At 42.8% G+C, this 23,673-nt stretch overlaps 1 protein-coding gene across 2 annotated transcripts in view; it reads left to right on the top strand.

Moving 5' to 3' along the window:
* The first annotated feature begins 6,281 nt into the window (after positions 1-6,281).
* gsk3a (glycogen synthase kinase 3 alpha) overlaps positions 6,282-23,673 on the top strand; it is a 28,652-nt gene continuing 11,260 nt past the window's right edge. Inside the window, exon 1 of one of the 2 annotated variants that reach the window (XM_004916257.4) lies at positions 6,282-6,383. In XM_004916257.4, coding sequence (XP_004916314.1) covers positions 6,344-6,383 — 40 coding nt within the window. In that variant the 5' untranslated portion in view covers positions 6,282-6,343. Of the gene's footprint in view, positions 6,384-17,761; positions 18,425-23,673 lie in introns of those variants that run through there. The other variant, XM_002936404.5, reaches the window with a different exon arrangement.

Raw genomic sequence — 23,673 nt, 5'->3', positions numbered from 1 at the left:
GGGAGATTATATGGAGTGGAAAAGATCATATGTGGATAATGATCATATGTGGACCCCCCATCGCCACAATTCCATGGGGAGAGCTGGGATGAACGGCTGACCATTTTCCTGCCATTTGAGGAATGCTGAGTTCATGAAAAAGTAGCACAATATTCTATAAATACTGGAGCAAATCTGGAATGGGAATTGCATGTTATTTATTCTGTAAATTCCCTGTAAATTAGAGGTATTTCTGGGCAAGGCACTAACATCTTGTGTTCAGGTTCTGAATCCGTCCCCCCCCACCACCACCAAGACTGGGTACAGCCCCTGGCTGTGTGGAACAAGAGTGCTCAGCACATGTAAGGAATTGTTCTAGTTTATGATTTAGGAAGTGCATCTAAGTGTATTTAATCCAATTTTCTGTGTCTGGGTTTTCTCCTCTCTGACATCCCACCATCTCTTGTGTGCGGCAGTTCTACGAGAGTAGCGAGCTCTTGGTAGTGGTTCTCAAGCTTGTGCGCAAAAGGTATAATTATTCTAAGGTTCTTCCTTATAATGGTAACACAATATAATATTTAAGGTAAACGATACCCTTTTCCTTTTAAATTTTATTTGGTTTTAAAATTATCCAGCACTACTTCACACTGTATGGACCTGTGCATATTTTCTGCTATAATTATAGGCCACGCCTGCGGCAGATCAGTGGGAGGAGACTAGCAACATTTCCCAATGCTTTGACTGCTAATGTGCTGCAGTCCTAAGGAAAATCTGAACTTCTGATCTAACACTATCTGTGCCACTCAGAAATGCCAGTGATTAGGCAGGAATGCTGAATAGGTTGAGCCGCCACTGATAATTAGCAGTCACAAGTTTACTTTACATAAGATAGAAAACCAAGTAGGGAAGAAAGGAACTCAGTCTGTCTTGCAAATAGTTGAATTTGTAATGAATTATGTACTGTATTACCATTGGGGAAAGAAAACACGTTATAGGGATTGGGGGCCTAGTTATAAATCCATGCTTTCCTTGGTGACAAAATAAAGGTAATTGTATCAAAGCCATGTAGCTCTAACTCTCTCTGTGCTGCGCCTCTCCAGTCGCACATTGACTACACCATGTATAAGGCTATATACTACAGTATTAGGCTGATGTCAGACGAGGCGTCTGGCGTATATTTTCGGCAAGCGGAAAAGCGCTTGCCGAAAATACTGCCATACGCCCTCCTACCTGTGCCTGCACCGGAATGAATGAGATAAGCTCTGGAACAGGCACAAGTAGCCAAAATACGCATAAGAACGTGAAGTCTCACGTTTTTATGCGTATTTCCGCTACATTTGCCTGCACCCGAGCGTATTCCATTCATTTGGGTGCAGGCACAGGTAGGAGGCGTAGGGCTGTATTTTCAGCAAGCGATTTTCCGCTTGCTGAAAATATACGCTAGATGCCTTGTCTGACATTAGCCTTAGTGTCCTGCCGAACAGAATCCTAACTGTAAGAGTGTGTCCTGCTCAGAGAACAGTTGGTTGCACTCCTTGGACAGGGAATGTGCTACTATTAAGCTGACTCGGATAATGTACAGTCAAATGGCTTAGAAATGTACAGTAAATCAACCTTGGGCATTTGTTAAGAATATTTGCTACTGAGTCAGATACACATCATTGTGAGTCTGTTCCACTGTGCCCTCCCATAACCTCAGCTTCTCATCAGACACTGCTGCTCCCAGAATGGCAACTCCCATGAGCCCTTGCAGCTTATGCAACACTTGCACCAAGCTCTGTTGTTACTAATGCCCATGGGAGATGGCTGCATCCAAAGCACTTGAAAAAGGTAAGGCGGGACATTATTAACTCATTGGCTGCCTCAAAAACACCACAAATGTATTTATTATAAATTAGGGGTTTACACCAACTAAGTAGTATAGGGGCCCATAATTACTGATGGCAGCCCTGCCAGAAGAGGCTTAGCTGCGTCCTCAATCGCATTCTTGACTGCCCCTAAAAAGCCCCCTGCACCCCATTCTGTAACTGCTAAGTTGAGCAGCATGGTTGGTAGATGCCATCTTCAGCATCAAGCTCCCTACCAGTCATTGTGTGGAAAATGTGCAATAGAAGGCCCAGGGACCTTTCAGGGTAGGCACCAATGTCTTTGGGAAAGAAAGGAAGGAAGGGGGGGGGCAATAAATTACAAATGGAGGGTGGGGAGTTTACATCTCATGTACCTGAGGATGCTGGAGTGAACAGTTCCTCAATTGTAGAAAAGGGCACAAACCACAGTTATTCTGATCTGTATAACTTGTGCTCATGGGTAATGTAGTGACACTGTATGCCAAATGTTAGGCCGGTGTTGTGTATCGGAATGTAAACGACCACAAGGGTGCGCCAGAGAGATCAAACAAAACAGTGCCACGTTGCCTACTACAGGGTAATCGGTACAACTGCAGGATAATGCCAGCAGAGAGGGCAAGAAGCTTCACTGATACAAAGATGAATATGCCTCTGGCTTCTGCTTAAGTTGTATGAATAATTAAAGTAGGAACCAAAGTATTTAATAACTGATTACAGAAACCTCCCAATTTTAATAACCTCTGCTCACTGCAGCTGCTTCGCTATTTCATACTAGGCATGTTGTCTGCCACTGTCTTCCAGCGGGAATCCCTCTGCCTGTTACCATGCCTAATACCAGTGAATGAATAGCATCTTTTTTAGATACACACACAGCAGAAACTGCCCAAAACCTCTCTGATTATGTCTTTTTTTTTTTTTTTTTGCTGGATTTCAGCTCCAGACAAAATCCACATTTGCCATAGCCCTAATTTATCACAGCATCCGGCTAACATTCTAGCTTGGTACGCTGAGAGACACTCAGATAAAGTGATTTGCTCAAAATTAATGGCCAAACACAGTGAAATCCGCTCACTTGGCAAGGTCACCAGAAAAGTCAATCCCTGCCAGCCCAGTGTGAATGGCTGTGCTCCGGCCCACTGTGTTGGTGGTGATACCGGACCAGTTTTTGCCATATACAGGCCCAGAATTCATGGCTCCTTCATGTCAAGTGCATTTGTGGTCTTGAAAATGTCCCCAGTCAGTTGCACATAAAACCACTTTCATTTTAAAATGAAGAGCAATAGTTTTTGGCTGCTGGGGTCAGCGACCCCCATTTGAAAGCCGGAAAGAGGCAAATAATTCAAGAACTATGAAAAAATAAATATTGAAAACTAATTGCAAAGCCACTAGGAATAGGGCATTCTGTAGCATACTAAAAGTTAATATAAAGGTAAACAAACGCCATGTTCTAATGGGGATAATGATCCATTCAGAACTTATTTCTTCTTAACCATTTAGTGAGACGACAAATGTAAGTATGTATGTATATCTTTATTTATAAAGCGCTACTTATGTACGCAGTGCTGTACAGTAGAATACATTAATACAAATAGGGTGTTAAGATAATAGATAAATACAAAGTATAATAATAAATACAGATAAATACAGCAGCAATAAGTTAAGAGTCGAGGACACAAGAGGAAGGAGGTCCCTGCCCCGTAGAGCTTACAATCTATATGGGAGGGTAACTAACAGACACAAATAAGCAAATATAAGTGCTGTAGGTCACAGTGGGTGACACTACAATATAAGTGCCAGTTCCCAGATCAGGTGCTGGGCGAGTGCTCCAAAAGGTAGTCTTTAACCTTAGTTTTAAAAAGACCAGGGGAGGATTCTCTCCGGAGGAAATCAGGGAGGGCATTCCAAATGTAAGGGGCAGCCAGGCAGAAAGGTTTAAGACGGGAAACCGCAGTAGTAGTGGGGGGCGCAACCAAACGATTGCTCTGCGAGGAACGAAGGAGTCGGCCGGGAACATACGGAGACACAAGGGAACGTACGGAGCCACAAGGGAACGTACGGAGACACAAGGGACGAGATGTAGTGAGGAGCAGAGGAATGGAGGGCTTTAAAGGTTAGGAGAAGAAGTTTGTAAGCAATTCTTTGTTTGATAGGAAGCCACGATAAGGACTTTAGCAGGGGAAGGGCCTGAACTCTCCTGGATGAGAGGAGGAGAATTCTGGCAGCAGTGTTTAATATAGACTGTAGGGGGGAAAGATGGGAGTTAGGGAGGCCGGTTAGTAGCAGGTTGCAGTAGTCCAGTCGTGACAGGATGAGAGCATGCATGAGCAACCTAGCTGTTACAGTAGAAAGAAAGGGGCGGATTTTGGCAATATTGCGTAAGAAAAAGTGACAGGTTTTGACAGTGGAGTTAATGTGGTTAGAAAAGGAGAGACTGGAGTCAAAGATCACCCCCAAACAACGCGCCGAATCGACGGGGTTGATGAGGGTGCCATCAATAGAGATAGAAAAGGGGGGAGTAGGACCAGGCTTAGGCGGAAAAATCATTAGTTCAGTTTTTGTTAGGTTGAGTTTGAGGTGGCGTTGGTTCATCCAGTTAGAGATGGCCAGGAGGCAGTTAGAGATTTGAGTCTCAGTTTCAGCTGTTAATGAAGGGGTCGACAGATAAATTTGGATATCATCAGCATACAGATGGTATTTGAAGCCAAATGAACGGATAAGATCTCCCAAAGACAGCGTGTAGAGGGAGAACAACAACGGCCCAAGTACAGAGCCTTGGGGTACCCCCACATTAAGAGGAACTGGAGATGAGGTTTTGTTAGCATAGGAGACAGTGAATGAACGGTTAGGGCTCTGGTACACGGGGAGATTAGTCGCCCGCGGCAAAACTCCCTGCTCGCGGGCGACTAATCTCCCCGAGTTGCCTTCCCCCTGCCATCCCACCGGCGAACATGTAAGTCGCCGGCGGGATGGCAGACGCGGCGGCGCGATTTCGCGCAAATCGCCGAAAAAGACTCGCGAGGCTTTTTCGCCGATTTCCCGAAATCACCCCGCCGCGTCTGCCATCCCACCGGCGACTTACATGTTCGCCGGTGGGATGGCAGGGGGAAGGCAACTCGGGGAGATTAGTCGCCCGCGAGCAGGGAGTTTTGCCGCGGGCGACTAATCTCCCCGTGTACCAGAGCCCTTAGAGAGATACGAAGAGATCCAGGATGCAGCCTGACTGCGGAGACCAATCGAATGCAGAATTTGCATCAGGAGGGAGTGGTCAATCGTATCAAACGCAGCCGATAGATCTAGGAGGATTAGTATAGAAAAGTGACCTTTGGCTTTGGCAACCTGAAGATCGTTTGTAACTCTGCACAACGCCGTCTCAGTAGAGTGCGCAGGTCGAAAACCAGATTGCAGAGGGTTTAATAAATGATGGTCATTGAGAAAGTTAGTAATACGGGAGAAGACAATACGCTCTAAGATTTTGGAGGCAAGCGGTAGAAGTGAGACAGGGCGGTAGTTAGAGAGGCAGGACTGGTCCAGCGTGGCCTTTTTTAGGATGGGCTTGACACAGGCCTGTTTGAAGGAAGAGAGGAAGCTTCCAGAGGTCAGAGAAGAGTTAAAGATGTGAGTAAGAGCCGGAGTAAGTTCAGGAATGCAGTGTTTGAGCAGAGAGGAAGGCATGGGGTCAAGAGAGCAAGTGGTGAGGGGAACAGACAAGAGAAGGTGGGAGACCTCGGAGACAGTTACGGGACCAAAAGAGTTAAGACATGCAGAGCGGGGCTGAGGAAGGAGGAGCTGGTCTGTATTAGTAGAGGGGGGAATCTGATTGCGGATGGACTCCACTTTGTTCATGAAGAACTCAGCAAAGTCCTGGGGAGAGTGCATAGGGTGAGGTAATGGAGTCTGCGAGGGACGCAGAAGGGTATTGAAAATAGAAAACAGGCATCGTGGGTTGGATTTATTGTGGTTTATGAAGGTGTTATAGTATTCCTGCTTAGCCTTCGACAAGGCAGAATTGAGGCAGGCCAATAGGAATTTATAATAGATAAAGTCTGCTTGCGTACGGGATTTCCTCCACATACGTTCCGCAGACCTCGTACAGGAGCATAAGAATTTGGTGTGCACATTCAGCCAGGGGCGGGGGTTTTGAACCCAAGTACACTTAGGCTGATGGGGTGCAAATAGGTCAATGAAAAATGAAAAATCTGGGACTAAATCATTAACCCCCTAATTTAACTGAGATATCAAATACCTGGGGGGGGGGGGGGTAGGTAAAAGGCAGAAGTACAAGCAAACTAAATATTGTGTCCCAGCATCCCTCAACTAATAGAACAATCGCTGCTCGGCCACCGCTGCCCAGTTCCGCTACACTTCCCCTTGCGGCCAGGGACTACAAGCCCCGGGAAGCATCGCGCTAACATGCGCGTCTCTAGGGTGTTTCCACCCACGCATAGCACTATGGGAACTGTAGTCCGATTCTTTAACATAAAGCCTGACCTATTACTCCCGGAAGCAAAGTTGCTGCCATGTATGTTCAACAGCGATGCCGGGGAACCCGGCCGTACCGTAAGTCTGTCAGTACCTGTGCGTGATTTGGTGGCTTTTTGCAACGATATTTCAATAACCAGAATGTTAGTGTTTTGGCGATATTCTTTTTATGTCGCGAAAATGACTTCGATTGGGTGTAGTAAGATGGCGGATGTGGATTTCCGGATGTGCGGTGACACGTGCGTGTTTGTGCGCAGTAAGATGGCGGAGACTGATGAGGTGTTTTGGTGGAGCTAGGAAAGATTATTTAAAATGAATTAGAAACTGCGTCTGTGTAGATATTTTTGTTATTGCGTGTGGTTATTAAGTACCATTCTCAGTAACAGGCATCTTTGTATTCATTAAGTGGAACTGGCAGGGGCAGTGTTAGGGCAGATAAGCCATATATTCTTGGCCACAATCCAAACTGCAGTTTTTTAGTTGGTGCTGAAATCTGTCAGGTGGCTTTTGTCATTTTTATACCAGCAACACACAAACAACAACTAGAGCATTGGTAATTGGACACCCTTGTTGCCCATTTTCCCTATTCACATTGGAGCCCCTGATTTAGTTGATCACATGTAACAATCAGCCTGTCAGAATAGTATATACATTAGCCTTCAATCCGTTTACTGATGTTGAACCATATTTCCCAGTGATCCAGGTGGGCATATAATATTTTTTAATATTAAAAAGGTGACACAATCTCCCAGACATAATCAAACATGCTCCCAGATCTGTCTGAAGCCTCTTTTACCTCCCAGTAAGTTCCTAGTCCTCAGTAAGTGTCATTTTGAGCCACAATGCTGCATACATGGCAGGTTTGGTATTGTAGATCAAGTGTGGATATAAAGGAATGCAAGTAATCAACATGACTCTTCATCAGTTTCTATTACTACTACTTTAGCAATTAGATAAAAAAATCCCATTACTTATTACTATGTCATAGCTGCGAGCTGACGTCCTGCCTTCCGTTTAGCCTCCAGAGTTTGCAAAAAGGCAATCTAATTGGGCAAGCGAAGTTAAAATTGCTCAAAGGTAACAACGGCAAAGCTCTTGGAGCACAGACTGTACAAATGTGCTGGCTCCAAAATGCAATGTAAGATCATATTCTGGGTATCGGATCCATACACTCACGGCACCTGATCTGGGAACTGGCACTTATATTGCACTGTAACCTGCAGCACTATTATCCTCCTATTTGTTACCCTCCCATTTAGATTGTAAGCTCTATGGGGCAGGGACCATTATCCTTTTGTCTCTTTTATTCTGAACTTATTGCAACTGTACCTTGTATTTATTTATATTTGTTATCATACTTTGCATTTATATATTATTTTAATAATCCCCTGTTGTATTATTTTTTTTTTATACTATACAGCTCTGCATTTATAAGTAGTGCTTTATAAATAAAGATATACATACATATGTGTGGATAGCCAAATTGCACAAAAGGGTCACCTTTGTCTTTTTCTGGGTCAACAGTGACTTGTAACGAACGTGTAAAGGCCTGATTTTGGGTCCTGACTTACTGGCTGTGGTCTGGTCTGTTCGGGACTGCTGAACGGTATTAGCCTTAGGGCAGTACCTGAGTAATTTGGACAGAATTGACTGAACTTCCCAAAGAAAATCTGTGTGGGCAGCCATGGGAAAGAGCAAGGGGAACATATGTGAAATATATAGAAAACAGTGTGTAGAAAGCAGGGATTCAGTTAGGGCTTATGTGAGGCAATATGTTCAGTACCAAAAAAATTGATAGCACAAGCAAATCCTAGGGATATCTGGGGAAAACTAGATTTTTCCTAGTTCAGACCTTGGGCTATGCAGGCTGTCTAACTCACCCTCCATTTTTATGTCCCCAAAGTAAGTTTGTTTATCAGACACAATATTTTACTATGCGAACAACAGATCTGTTTAATGAGCATTCCTTTCCCCACATACTCTCTGCAAATTCATTGTTATTTGCTCTTTGTCTCCTTTCCTTGAGTTCTCATAAAGAACTAAACTGTTTGCCGTGCCTTCTAGCTACAATCTCCTCTCTCTTTTATCCGGCTTTGAAGTTCTGGTAAAAAAAAAGTTGTATTTTGCCAAATACAGGTATGGGATCCGTTATCTGGAAACCCAATATCCAGAAAGCTCTGAATTACGGAAAGCCCGTCTCCCATAGACCCTATTTTAATCAAATAATTCAGATTTTTAAAATTGATTCCCTTTCTCTCTGTAAAAATAAAACAGTACTTTGTATATGATCCAAAGTAAGATATAGTTAATCCTTACTGGATGCAAACTAATCCTATTGAGTTTAATGTTTTATTGATTTTTTTAATAGACTTAATGTATGAAGCTTCAACTTATGGAAGGACCCCTTATCCGGAATACCCTTGGTCCTGAGCATTCTGGATAATGGGTCCTATACCTGTACTCATTTTCATTAACTGCTGTTGCTAAATCTTTACAGTCAGGATTTTCCTTGACCCATTTGTGATGGCTAATACTGCCGAATACAGACTTACTTATATTTCCACTTATTGATTGATTTGTACAATCTTTATAAACCATTTTCTAGTTTCCTTCTCCAATACCTTCAGCTACTGTGTTTCCATCGCTAACCTGAGCAATGGATGGATCTCTGTGAACCTCAAGGCTCCCTCTAAACATGCAGTCCCTTAGGAAACCTAGTTCATCTGGCTTATTGTCTTTACTCAGATGACACCCAATTCCCTTTCCACACCTGACTGGTCCCTCTCAGTCTCAGATGTCAAACGGTCTCAAAGTGATTTCACCATGGAGAGTAGAAAGACACTAGAAGATGAACATTCCACAAGCTAATTCTTGTGCTTTGTAAATCATGCCAGACAGTAACTTTATCTCTGCTTGTCAACAAAGCCATCATTTAACCTGATTCTCATATCCCTGTTTGCCTATTATTTTTACATTGCCCTACTCCTACCTCCCTGCTTTCTACTCTGTCATGATTTTTCTATCCACTAACAATAAACACTCCAATTCTCTCCCACCTTGACTAGTGAAATATAGTATATATCTGTTCTTGAGTTCATAACTTCTTCCATGGATATTCCATTTTTCTTGGAAGCATTGAGTTCCTTGCATTAAAGGGGTGGTTCACCTTTAAGCTAACTTTTAGAATTACCTATTCTAAGCAATTTTTCAATTGGCCTTTATTATTCATTTGTTATAGTTTTTTTTTAAATTATTATTGCCTTCTTCACTTTGCCGTTCTTTAAATAGGGGTTACTGACCCTGACACCAAAAAACTATTGCTCTGTGGGGCTACAGTTTTATGGTTATTGTTGTTTTTTTTTAAACTTAATTTTATTATTCAGGCCCTCTCCTATTCATATAATGATCTCTCATTCAAACCACCCCATAATTGCTAAGGTAACTTGGACCTTAGCAACCAAATAACTGCTGAAACTCCAGACTGGGGAGCTCCTGAACTGAATATAAAATAATTACAAAAAAAAAATGAAGACCAATTGCAAATTGTCTTGCATATTACTATCTACATCATAGAGAGTGAAAAACCCCTTTAACTCTCCCTATGAGCAAGGAGCTGCATATGCACTAGGCACCTCATTTGCCCTATAAATGTAATTTGTGCCTCTAACACTTCTGGTTACAAGCTTGATCTTTCACTGTACACATGCTATGCAAGCTTACAATATATTTTTGCACAAACCTGTTTCTGACATTTATGCACATCAAGCATTTTTATCAAGTTGAAAGGGCTTCTTTGCTCACTTAAGAATATTACCAAAGCCCAGCTGATTGGGCATGATTGCAAGAATTAACTGGAAGTGCTACTGGTGTAACCGGTAACCTAAGCTTGGGGTCACAAGCTTTCCCATTATATTATAGGTTCCTGGTCCCAGCAAAGTATCTGCAGCTATGGCTATAGCATAGCTCAAACGGTATGAGCTCTAATAAAACCTATTTGATATTTGCACAGTTGCCTAGAGGAGGCAGCACTAGTATGGTGGAAGCTGAGGTTACATTGTTTGCAAGTGTAAGTAGTGTGGCAGCGGAAGGAAGTGGCAAACCACAATTTGGACCGAAATTAGTGGGATTAGCACTTTCTGCTAGGTACTAGCATTCAGCTCTCCTGTTTCCATTCTGTGCATAACCTGACTATTGTAAGCGTGCCGTCAAGTGTAATGCACGTTACATATAATAACAATTTCATAATCTTGGTGCATTTCTACATTTTGTAGTTGCCACACATCTTTAATGTACAGGAATAGTCCCTGCTTATGACTCGTGCCTTGTAATTCAATTTTCTGTATGATTCTTATTGACACAGGGAGCCTGAAAAGTTCCACTTGTACATGTAAAAAAAAATGTTTTATCTGAAATTGGCACTCATTGCCAAGGTAGGCAAGTGGTTTAACAACCCAATCTGGATTTTGGAAATAGGCAGAATAAAGGTAGCCATATACAGGCAGATTTCAGCTGCCGATTCAAGCCTTTTAGACTGATTTGGAAGCTTATCATCCCCAACCAAAATCTGGGTTAAAATTGTTCAGCAAGTTTGATTTTCCGTATGATTGTGGACTGCATGGGGCTTGTTGATGTGGTCCTCTGTTTAATTTGAATTGGCTCGATATTGCCCACCTTAGGTGATCACCAAACAAGCGGACATGTATGGCCATCTCTAAGAAAGCAAAACCAGTCAGTCAAAATCAAGTCCGTATTTGATGCCCCAAAATACAGGCCTATCCTTCAATATCTTCAAAAGTTTAAAAGGTTAACTTCCCCTTGAAATCCAGGCATGTAGCTACAACCTGTTAATTTTGAGCTGTTGCTGAAATACAACCTCCAGCCTTCTCCAAAAATCAATGCCTAGCCTTGCACTTCAATAACTGCTTACAGATCCCTGGGTAGTTTGTTAAACAAAGGGCATCAAACCTGTTGCTGTTAAACAATGCCCAGAATCGACGTACAGCCCAGCGGTTTACACTTGGGCAACCCTGGGAAAAGGGAAATGAAAATGGGAAGATTAAAACTTTCGGGGAAAGATTTGTTATTGTAGTTTAATCACCTAATCTGTATCAGGGCTATGTCTGTGCTTTATTGCTTTTATCTGTCTGAACACAGGAACATTTGAACTAGTATTGTGGCACAGTCTAAAAATTTATTTCTGAAATATAATTTCCTAATTTCTAGTCCCATAATTGTCACATTTTTTTATAGTCATGTGTTATTGAGTGGGAAAGGGTGTAGACAAATTGCTTGTGTGATATGTTTTTGGGTAAAAAAAAACAAAATGAGGACAGTTTGTGCTCACAACTTGCAACAGATTTCCACGCAGTGCTCACTTGTAAAAACTTTCCATAAGATCATATATTCCTTTACAAAGTAAATAGACCAGCAGAGGGCGCATTCGTACTACTTTATAAATACTCTACTGCAGACTGAATTTAGATTCGCCTTTTCAGGAAGATTAGTCTCCTGCAAAAAATCTGTGCTATCGCGGGCGACTAATCTCCCCATGGGGCATCAGCCTTAAACACATGCATTTAGTGGTAAAATTTAATCAGTGGCTATAGGTTACTAGACCTGTTGCAAACTTTGTGACTTTAATACAATGATGCTCACAAGCTTATGTTCTGCTATGTGCATGTGCTATTGATTTCCTGCTGCTTAGGCTAACAACCTATGGAGTGGTTCAGGCTTCGGTATTCTGGAGTCACGCAAAGTTTACTCCTGCAGGCGACTTCGGTAAACCAAAGCGAAGCAAAGGGTTTTTCACCCTTGCTCTTATTGTTTCTGATGGAAAGCCATTTCAGAGATCTTTGCTTTCACGGGCACCTTAACTGCTCTGTGGGTCCTAGCCTTAAGCATAGTGCCCACATTGCGGGCAGTCCTGTATTAGTTGTGCCAGTGTGAATCACAGCCAGCCAATTGGTTGGATGTTCTGCTTTGGAGGTGTCAGCTGTATGAAGGGGGTCAGACATTGCTACAGATGGTAGGGATGCCCAGCACATTTCTTACATTATGCTTTCTTGAGTCACAATAGGGAATTAATAAATAAACAAATGACTGTTGGTACCTCTAACAGATAAAAATTAGGGTATCTGGTTATTTTGTCTTCCACAAGTTATAGGTTTGTGTGTCCACTTTCAAATTATGTTTTTACTCCTTGTTGCAAGAACCTGACTAAGCTGCTGTTAAATCACCCTTTGGTTTACCCTGTTAAGGGCATATAAATTCCAGAATAAATTTTCTTTAATGAAGAAGTTTACAAAATAAATTTTCAAAATTTTCAGTCTGTTTGCCCTGCTGATTCTGACTCTCCAAACAAAGTAGCAGCCATCGGCTCTCCTCCAGCCAAAACAGGTCTGACACTTAAGTAGCTTCTGCAACACTGATTCAGAAGTCAGAACCACCATAGCATGGGACAGAGTTTTCAATAGCAATTATATAATTAAAATATAAACATAACTATATATAAGAAAGTTGCTTTAAACTGGTCTCTGTTTTATATTAAAAACCTCCTCAGGCTTATTACTACAGTCTAAAAGCATCAATCAGGGCTTGCTGAGGGATCATGGGAACCAGCCATAATGAGCTGTAATACAGATGGAGTGATTAGTAAAGTATGCCTCTTCTTTCTAACCCAAGAGGTACATTAGCGAGTTCCCCAGTGTGCAATCCTCTCTTGGTGGAATAGGAGCATACATTATTTAAATTCCCTCTGTTTCATCTTATCACAATCTGATAAGTGAGTAAATCATTAAGTATAAATCTATCCTCCGATAACCACAGACCATATACGGTATGAGTTCTTGGTGTTTATGCTGAGGGGCCAGTGCAGTGCATTTGAATCAATCACTGTTCTGTATCTCATCCCATTATTTATATTGTAGGTTGGAATGAAATGCATCGAGGCTGCTCACAGTAAAGCTGGCCATACACGTGGCGATCTCACGATGTTTCGTACGACCGTCGGTCGCACGAAACATCGTCAGATCCGCCACACACCATTCAGGGCTGAATCGGCAGGTAAGGAGGTAGAAACAATAGGATTTCTACCTCCTTCTGCCGATTCAGCTCTGAAGGGAGAATTTTGGTCAGGCGCCTTCTATGGCGCCCGATCAAAATTTTCTAACTTGGCCGATCGGCGAGCCGACCGATTTCAGCAGCTCCCTGCGATATCGGTCGGCTCGCTGACATGCCATACACGCACCGATTATCGTACGAAACGAGGTTTCGTACGATAATATCGGTGCGTGTATGGCCACCTTAAGGGCGTTTAAAGTCTGATAGACTTTTGTCACAATTAGTTTTCCTTTATGCTTTAAGTTGTGGCAGCAATATGATGTCCGGATTTGTTTTCAAGCAAAGCGTAAGGGGTAAACCCCCTTTTAAAATCTAATAATGAAGTCTTGCTTCCAGGACCAAAACTCCTAGTACACATCTATCATATCCCAGTAGCCCAAAAATTATCTATACAGCTTTGTGCCCTCTTTGATGGTACACAAGCTCCCCATTATATACAATTCCACCAAAAAAATTCCTGCATGGTGCCCTGAATGGCTAGCATTATTGGTGGGCAGTTGTGCACCTCTATCCCCTCTCAAAATTGCTGCCTTCCTCCTGTCTACAACCAACATGGTGTTCACAGACATGTAATGTATGGTGGGAGGCAGCAGGCCCTATGCCACTAGTGTTTTCCGCTATTTTTTTCTCTGAATTTTTTTTTTCCATATTTTGTGAAGACCATTTTAAATGCAGTGATATTCCATGGATTTTCTAGGAGGCTTTCTAGACGTTTTTAGGCACATTTACTAAGTGTTATGTAGATCCAGGCTGGCAGGGGTTGCTGGAAGATTCTGTAGACCATTGATATTTATTGGCCCTGTGGAGGGCTTTTTGGGCCTCTGTATACTTGAAATCCCATATCCTCTTTTAAAGCTTAAATGGGCAAATGTACTTTGATCACCAATCTGTAAGCACTTGCACAGTGCTAACTGTACCTTGCAACAGGCACAGGGGATCCATATATTTGTCTGCTGTCTTAAGCTCTTGGTAAGTACAGGTCCTTGACCGGGCCTTGTATCCCTATGGTGTACCTTTTGTTGAATCCAAGTAAGAGCATGCACGGGGATGCTAGCATCCTGTCCCTTTTTTGTTGGTTGCAATTTGCACTTATATGCCATGCATTTTAAACCCTAATGCAGTGTTTTCTACAGCACTTGAGTGGTAGGCTTATGTCCCATGGAGAGATTTAGTCAGCTGTGATAGATCTCTGCTACCGTGGGCAACTAATCTCTCCAAAATGCCTTTCCCCCGGCAACAATACAGATCACTGGTGGAAAAGCTTATGCATCGCTTCGGTTTTCTGAAGTTGTGGAAAGATACCTGCAGGAGGATACTTCGCATGACTTTGGAAAAACAAAGCATAGTATATATGAAGTGTGGTGACGATACAAAGGCCCATTAAATATGCTATGAATTAAATTACTATCAGTCACGTGACTCAATAATTTCTTTGTTACAAGCAGTTGTGAGGGAACCCCTGTTGTAGCACAGCTCTAAAGTACAGTGCATCTTGCTTTTGTTTCATGTATTTATTAGCACACAGTTACAGTGACTTTATTTGCACAGCAAACTTCCAACTACAGGTATGGGACCATTATCCAGAATGCTCGGGACCTGGGATTTTATGGATAAAGGGGTCTTTACTTAAAGCGGACCTGTCACCCTTAGAAATAAGTCCAAATTATTTTCTATATTGTTAGTTGAGCAAAATAAACTTTACTTACTCTATATAAATAATATAAACCTTGTTTCCTTCCGTCTTGGAATTACACAATCAAAGCAAGCAGGCAGGCACCATTTTGTGGACACTGTTATGAAGGCAAGCTTTGTATCATGCCAAAATCTTGTTTATGTGCCAGAATGGGGGACCAGATGCCCATGCACTGGCTACACGATTAGATGAGGAGGAGGGAGGGGAAAGTGAGATGTGCAGTGACATCTAGGAAGTGCTGAATGGAAAGCTAAAGTTATTGCCTGCCCCGCCTCTATGCCTAAGGCATAGAGGCGGGGCAAGCAATATATGATTGACAGCTGTGATTTTTAAATGTCTTTAAAATGGGTTTGGATGTGTTAATATAAAAATGAATTTGGGTTTTATGTTTAATTTGAACAGGACTTTTATTATACAGATTTTCATGTCTGGGTGACAGGTCCACTTTAAGTCGGATCTCTTATCTTAAGTCTGCTAAAAAAATTAATTAAACAGTAATTAAACCCAATAGGATAATTTTGCCTCCAATAAGGGTTAATTATATATTAGTTGGGATGAAGTACAAGGTACTGTTTTATTATTACAGAGAAAAAGGAAACCATATTTAAAAATGTGAATTATTTGATGAAAATGCAATCTATAGGAGATGGCCTTTCTATAATTCGGAACTATCTGGATAATGGGTTTCCGGATGAGGGGTCCTGTATCGAAAAAGGAGACAAAAAGGTAAAATCACTGAGGGGTGCCAAAATGTTAAGCACCCCCCCCCCCCCAGTGACAGTAACTGCTTACTTTATATCTGAGGTTGGTTGCCCCTGTTAAAAGAAAACCGTACCAGCCTGGGATAGCTGCAAACAAGTGATCCTCTTCCTTCTCTTGTTTGGCTTTTCACTCTACTGTGCATGTGTGAGCTACGAGAAGGAATAGGACTGCTCTCTTGCAGCCATCCCAGGCTGGTGCAGTTTTCTCCTTACAGGAGTGCCAGCCCAGGGTATAAGTAGTTACAGTCACTGGGGGGTGCCTTACATTTTCGAACCCCCTGGTGATTGTACCTTTCCTTCTTGTTTAATATCCAGAGATTCCCCCGGACCTTGGCGATTCACTGACCCAGCCAGTAAAAATAGTATTTGATGCCAATGTTATTAATACTGACAATTAAGGTTTTTTATTATAAGTTTCCAGAAAAGGCACCCTTTTAAGACCCTGCAATTATAGACTCTATCCCATTCCCAAGAAATGTCTGTCCCTGGAAATGTCTTTTTAAAATGTCCAGCTGCACGTTTGATCCCATTTACACTCCCAAAATTTGAAAATTGTAAATGGGGACAAAAAATAAGTCATAGTGCAGGGTAATTTTTTTTTTTTACCATGACTATTTTGTGACCATACTCCCTAAATACCACACCCATTTTACAAAATCTGGCAGGTTATGTAAAGTTTGAACACATTTCTGGGGGGCTTTGAGGTCTCCATTATGTGTTATTACTATATTGCTAATGAAGGTGAAATTTCCCTGCAAGTCTCTGTTCCCCTGAAAGACCTAGTTTATGTTATTAGTTATAATTGTATCTAAGTGCAGGTGTTGAATATTCTGGGCTCTCTGCCAAAAGCTACTTATCTAGTTTAGTTTTAGAAACTTTGATCTCCTGCACTAAATGGCAGAAAATGATACAAAGGTAAATGGGGGGACATTTCCAGAGGTGTCAATTCTCAAATTTTGGGAGTGTCCCAATTTACCTGGGACTGTGCTATTAAAATTGTGACAGTTGTGAAGTATGCATTTGTGGCCATACAGACTAGGGGTGTATTTATTAACATTAAAGACAAACATCACTGGTGATGTTGCCCATAGCAACCATTCAGCAATTAGATTTCAATGGACACCTACAAGTTAGAAAGCAAAGATCTGAGTCATTGGAGACAAACGTCATCGGTGATGTTGCCCATAGCAGTGTTAATAAATAATCCCCCTAGTCTTTTCTATGTATAATTTGTAGGGGGGTTGACACCTTTTGCATTTTCTCTGTCTGCAGAAAATACAATAGAGATAACACCAATATGGTGCCAAACTGCTCTTGCAATTGACTAATTACAGCTGCCTGCTGAGTGGATTTTGAGTAGAATGCCAAGTCAATGGCTGCCGGGCCCATGATTTTTTTGTATAGTGGAGTTCTCTCCTGATGGAAAATCACATTGATATTGAGTACCATTAATACTTCGTAAAATACAGGCCATAAAACAGTGTATTGTGTGATGCTGGCAGCTGTGGCATAACTGACATGACTGTGACTGAAATGCATATGTGAAACACTAGAACCATTTTACAGTTGTTGTACTTATGGCTTTCAAGCTTTATTTATATATATATATAATATATTTTTTTTTTTTTTTTACTGTGCATTGATTCCATGAAAGGTATTGGTGCAGGGCCAGACTAGCAATCTGTGGGTTCTGGCAAACACCAGAGGGGTTGCTGTAAGAGTTCAGTCATTATTTAATACATCCCTCTTATATAGTCTATTCCTAACGAACGTCTATTTTGAATTCCCGCGCATTTCTTCCACATCCGCCCTTTTTTGATAAACTAGTAGTCGATATGTTGCCCAAAACGCATATGGCGCTTACTCACTTCCGCCCCAATTTACAACTAGAGTCCCAGTCTCCCACACATCCGTATTCCTGGCCCTAGTTCGACGGCTGCCGAAGAGTGGGCCTTTTAGTTATTGTTCGATACTAGATACATATTGCCTAAGAGACAGAAAACATGAGCAGGTCACTGTGAATGTTATGAGGTAGCCCCCAGCCCCACCCACAGGCAGCTGTTTCCGTCATTAGCACGGCTGGCATTCACGCCACTTCTGCTCTAACGCGGGGGCATGTGGTAGTTGTAGTTTCCGCCCCCCGGACCCCCGCATCAGGTGACGCTGGAATCCCATAGTTCCTTGCGCGCACTACCACGACTCAGACACCGCGTGGGAAGCTGGGAGTTGTAGTCCTGCCTGGGATTGCCTGTGACTGGGGGGGCAGAGCGGGCCTCGGATTCCCAGAGAGCCGCACGACGCGGCCTGGACTTCGGAGAGGCTGATTTTGAGGAGTGTGGTGGCGGCGGCCGCAGGGAAGGTTCCCTAGCCCGGTACCATTCAGCGCTTGTACTTGTCGCTCCTCAGTATGAGCGCCGCCAACCGGGCCCGGGGCGGGGGCGAGGCCTTCGTGGAGCAGGTACAAGCGGGGACAAATAAAGGACCCGTGACTTCCGCGGCTGCATCTGGCGGAGCGTCCGTGCCCGGGGCCTTTATGAAGATAGGGAGTAAGTATATAGCGCCATGGTGGCTTCCTGCTGTACAGGTGGGCTGGGGAAAGGCAACAATACACTTCATTCTCAAGTGGGGCGTCCTGTAATTCTATCTCCCTGTTATCACTACAGGGGAATCTGCTCATCTACAGCTTCCGAAGCTCTGGGGCAGCAATGGAGTAATGGCTTGGGCAGGGGGCTCAGGCTGAAGGCCAGCTAGGGTGGGATATGGGGAGACTGTATATTCGTTTGTTACACCACAAAGCCCCGCCTGAAGGTCACTTACAGGGAGATTTGGGGTGACTGCTGCCCTACATATTCCCCAAACTGTTACTGATACCCCACTCCTTCCCTATGTCTGTAACCTTGTGCATTGAGGGGGTCTTGCCCAGTGCTGGACCAACTGAACTGAAATAATACAGGGACCACTGATCTACCCTTGTGTCCAGGATCTGCTGTCTTCTCTGAAAATGTATTGTATAATGTCACCCTTAAACTCCAGCCAGTGACAATGTGACCCAGAGCCAAGGTACCAGGACAAAGGTAAAGTTGGTTGCCGAATGAGCAACTCTTTCCCCAAATGCCAGCCTTGAGGTGGGCAGGATTGGGTCACATTGATGACATACAGGCCTTCGGGACTAGGGACACTTTAATGTTAACTCAATATCGTATTAATATTAATCAATATCTAGACGATCTTAGGCCAGATATCAGACTATTCACTTAGTATTGCTGAGCTATAACTCAGTGGTACGGTGGTTGTCAGTTCAAGCCCATCTTTGTGCTCCAACATTCCCCCCCCCCAGTTTAGGAACCACTGTTCTAGTAGTACAAACAGTACAGCACATACCTTCTTTGAAGAGGCATCATAATAAAAACTTTGTTACAGGTAGAGAGTAAAGCTGAAGAAAGAAAGAAAATTAGAAAAGCTAGTCTACAACCTTTAGCCAAGCTATGAAGGATGCCAAAAGTAAAAAGACATGGAAAGGGTAACACTTTATGGGGTGCCAAAAAGTTTATCCATGTAGCGGAGACTGTGAGTTTTATCTCCTATTAAATGATCTTTTTGCAAAGGCATGCTTACTTTATTATATTAGAGCGAGGTTTTAGCTGATTTGGGTTTTTCTCTGAACCGTATCAGATTTGGCCACAAACACAATAGCCTAATGAGGGCGATCCGACTGTTTGGTCCCAGGCTAACAATCAGATCATAATGTGGGCATGTGAAGTCAGCTGATATTTGCGTTACATAGATCCCATGCACATGCATCCACCAAAAAGTAGGTGGCTTTAGGCTTGAAAATTGTAAGAGGTAATATAGGATCTCTGTAGACAGGCTATTTTGTTGTATTGTATAAAATGTTATTTATAAATGGAAGCCTTTAGGATTAAGAGACTAAGGGAGATATCGGCAAAAATGGTGAAGGAGGCATTTTTAAGTGATTTCCTGGGGTCGCTGCTTGTAATGTGTTTTACACACATCATTTGAAAGGAAAATAAAGGGGAAGATATCGTCGGGCACATTCAGCGCCTGCAGAAGAGATGGTTTCCCACCAGGTGATCAAGCCAGTCCGACATTTAAAGCTGCCGTTTGCTTCTGAAGGCAAATTAGCACTTACTAGTTGTTAGGCTTATGGGGTTACTGGTTGCACAGTTCCAGCACGTCTGACTGGAATCTTATTGACCTAAAGCAAATTATGGTTGGAATTTCAGGTTGTTTAGAGCTCGCACACATGCAGATGGCAGGGCAGTTTAAGTCTACATTGCGCAACTGTTGGCCTGCATGTGGCTACTTTATACAAACCCATAACTGTTTCTCGTGGGTCATTTGTCCACCCATCAATTAAACACAATTGTGCAACGGACCAGTTAGAATTTACTTAGCGATCCATGCTGTGAAACAGGCACTTTAAAATGTTTTTTTTATAGTTATTGGTTCTGACCATGTATGTAGGAGTTGTATAAAAATAGCCTATACTATAAACAGAGTTCTTTTTGTACATGAATGAGCTTGACGGGTAGAGTGGGAATTGTTAACCACTAAGAGACATATTTAAAACTATTGTGAATGTGGACGTGCCCTGGCTGGCTGTGGCCCTTACTAAGTTTTAGCAAAGTTTTCGCTGGTGGGATGGCTATTCGGGGAGATTAGTCGCCCGCGAACAGGGAAATTTGTCGCTGGCGACTAATCTCCCAGTGTGCCAGAGCCCTTTATAGTGTAGGGTCATTGTCACATTTACACAATGGGCAATTTAATCAGTAGCCAGCTAACTGGTCTGGATTTAGAGTGGGGGGGGGGGGGGGGGTGCAAGATACCCGGGAAAACCCTGCGTAGGCAGGATGAGAACATACAAACCGCTTGCAGATCGTGCACAGAACTGATCATAGAGCTTCAATTTAGTAGTGCTAGCCATTGAGCTTTTATTGAATCGCCAGTAAGCACTCCCTAAACTTTGACTTTTTAGATAACTTCTTCATTATTAAAACTGAGTATCTGACCCGTTTGGGGCATTTGCCTATAAGAGAAATAATCCTTATAAAAATAAAATGTGTCCAAAAGTATCTGGGCAATCCATCTAAAGTCGCTTGTCCGTGTAACTGTTGCTGCTCACTTCCAAAATGTTTCCCAAAGCAATGGCAGCTCATGAACTATTCTTATGGGACATTGATTGCCAACAAAACCCCAAAGATGAATTAACCTAACATTGTCTGCAGTGCCACTCATCTGCTGGGGTGCTGTGAAGCTAACTACCAGTGCACTCTCAAGCAGTGGAAATGTGCCCTCTGGAGTAATTGATTTTCTGAGTCCGATACAAAGTCTGGCTTTGGAAGATGCTAGAAGAGCACCAGCCAACGGAATCCTTCCTGCAGGCAGTAAAGTTTGGTGGGCTGTTTTGCTAGGCACCCTGGTTCCATTGAACGCAAACCTTAAAGGAACAGTAACACCAAAAAATGAAAGTGTTTCAAAGTAATTAAACTATAATGTACTGATGCCCTGCACTGGTACAACTGGTGCCTTTGTTTGAAACTTTACTATAGTTTATATAAATAAGCTGCTGTTTAGCCATCGGCAGCCATTCAAAGCTGAAAAAGGAGAAAAGACACAGGTTACAAAGCAGATAATGGATAAACTCTATAGTACACAATGGGATTATGCACAGCTTATCTGTTATCTACTGTGTATCCTGTGCTTGAATGGCTGCCCTCATGACTACACAGCAGCATTTTCTAGAAACTATAGTAATGTTTCTGAAGCAAACACACCAGTGTTCCCAATGCTGGGCAGCAGTACATTGTACTGCTCCCACAGTCCTGGATACAGTGTTTGTCAAACTTAATTATATAAGTAGCTTTTGCCAAAGAGCCCAGAATACTCAACACCTGCACTTAGATACAGTTGTAACTTATAAGCTAAACAGGTCTCTTGGGGGAACTGAGACTTGCAGCTTAAAGGAGAATGCAAGTCAAAATTTAAAAAGCATACTGCCCAATAGTCCTCCTATTGTTTGGTAAAAACGCCACACTTTTGGCTCACCTAATCAAATATTTACTCAGTCACACTTACTTCGCATTTTCTAGAACAGGCAGCCATCTCTAAAAAGGTATTCTCCCTTCCTTTCCCTCCTTGCTTCATACTGCACATGTGTTTCATTCCCTCCCCCCCTCCCCTCTGCCAGATCCGCTTCTGATTGGCTGGTGGGCATGTGTAGCTCAGAACAGGAGACAGGATCAAGTTACACACATGCTCAGAGAATAGGAAGGCTGCCGCTGGCACCTACAGGAAGGGGAGAGAGATTTCAGTGATGTCACTGTAGGCTTCACACTGCTGTAGGCTGCCAGCACCATATCTCAGAGAAGCAAGCAGGGATCTGGGAATTTAGATATGCAGTAAGTACTTAAAAAGAATGCCTTTAGACTTACTTTTAATTTATATTAACCTTTCATTGTCCTTTTAAAGGGCAATTTCACCTTTTTTAGCAAAACAGTAATAACACATAAAACAAAACCTCCACAAATGTGTTTAAAACTTTTAATAACCTGCCAGATTTTGTAAAATGGGAGTGGTATTTAGCGGGTGTGATGGAAAAAAAATGGGCGTGGTCAAAAAAACCTTTCTATGCGCACCATTTCGTCCCACATTTTTCAAATGTTTAGGTATGTCTATGCACAGCTCAAATGGCACATCCAGCCTCTTCATCTCTCATGTGCTGTACTATCCCCTATGTGCATTATTTATATAGTGCCTGCCAGCAGCATGACTATACAGAAGGCTTATAATACAGTTACAGGCCAGCCTCACAGAGTAATACATGAGGAATAGGCATATGTTCTGGCAATTGTATAAAATTGTCACTGACCTTATGACAAAGATGCGACTGCCCGTGCCATGCACTTAGTGCTGGTGTTTATGGGTGACTGGGGGGGCATGAATAACTGGTGGCGCCTATACCCTTGCTGATATTTGTTTTACTTACAGGAAGTCTGGCCGCAAATTGGTTTGCACTGGGGTGTTAATTGCACTTTGGTCATTAACAGAGGAAGTTGGTGACGCCCCTGGTGATGATCACACCTCGCTATCAGCTGCCGGGCACCCAGTATTTGTCAAGCAGGCGTAGCTGCTTTGAAAAATGTTGCTAGGATTTGAAAGCTCCATGGTCGGAACCTTCAAAGGGCTGTAAATCACATCGCCCGATGTGTGTGTCTGTTTGCCTGCCAGCTGTACAGCTTTGAGCCACGCTGTCCATCCAAACATACATCCCTGGCTCCTTACTAATAAGAGATGCTCCTGGATCTTCAGATGGCTTTGTGATTTTTGCGATTTTTGGTTTTGTTTTTTTTCCCTGGAACTAGACAGCTTGTCCTAGCCTCCTGTATTATCATTGTTCAGCTGTTCCTTGCTTTGGATAGAACACCTTGTTGGGATGATTGTAAAGAAATACAGTGTACCTTTATTATATTCTGCAGTTATCTCCACGCTACAGGGGGGTATTTAGGACATGGCACACCAAGTATTTAGGTGGCAGAGAACACGACTGTGCAGCCGTTCATTTGCATTAACAGAATCCTGTGACATTTAGATTCCAGTAATGCTAATGCATTTGCACCCTTCCCTGCCAGGTAAGAAAGGGCAGAAGGTTACTTACCTCGTGCCTGAGATTTGTGGGCAGGGGGGGCGTGGCAGCAGAAAAGCAACACCGCCCCCAAGAAAAACTTTAATTAGGCACCTGATTGAATTAGAGTAGGTGTGAGCAGTTAATTCTGTG

The sequence above is a fragment of the Xenopus tropicalis genome, chromosome 7, assembly GCF_000004195.4.
Source record: "Xenopus tropicalis strain Nigerian chromosome 7, UCB_Xtro_10.0, whole genome shotgun sequence".
Classification (NCBI taxonomy): Eukaryota; Metazoa; Chordata; class Amphibia; order Anura; family Pipidae; genus Xenopus; species Xenopus tropicalis.
The sequence above is the reverse complement of the archived record's forward strand: the minus strand, read 5'-3'. Positions and strand labels throughout refer to the sequence as shown.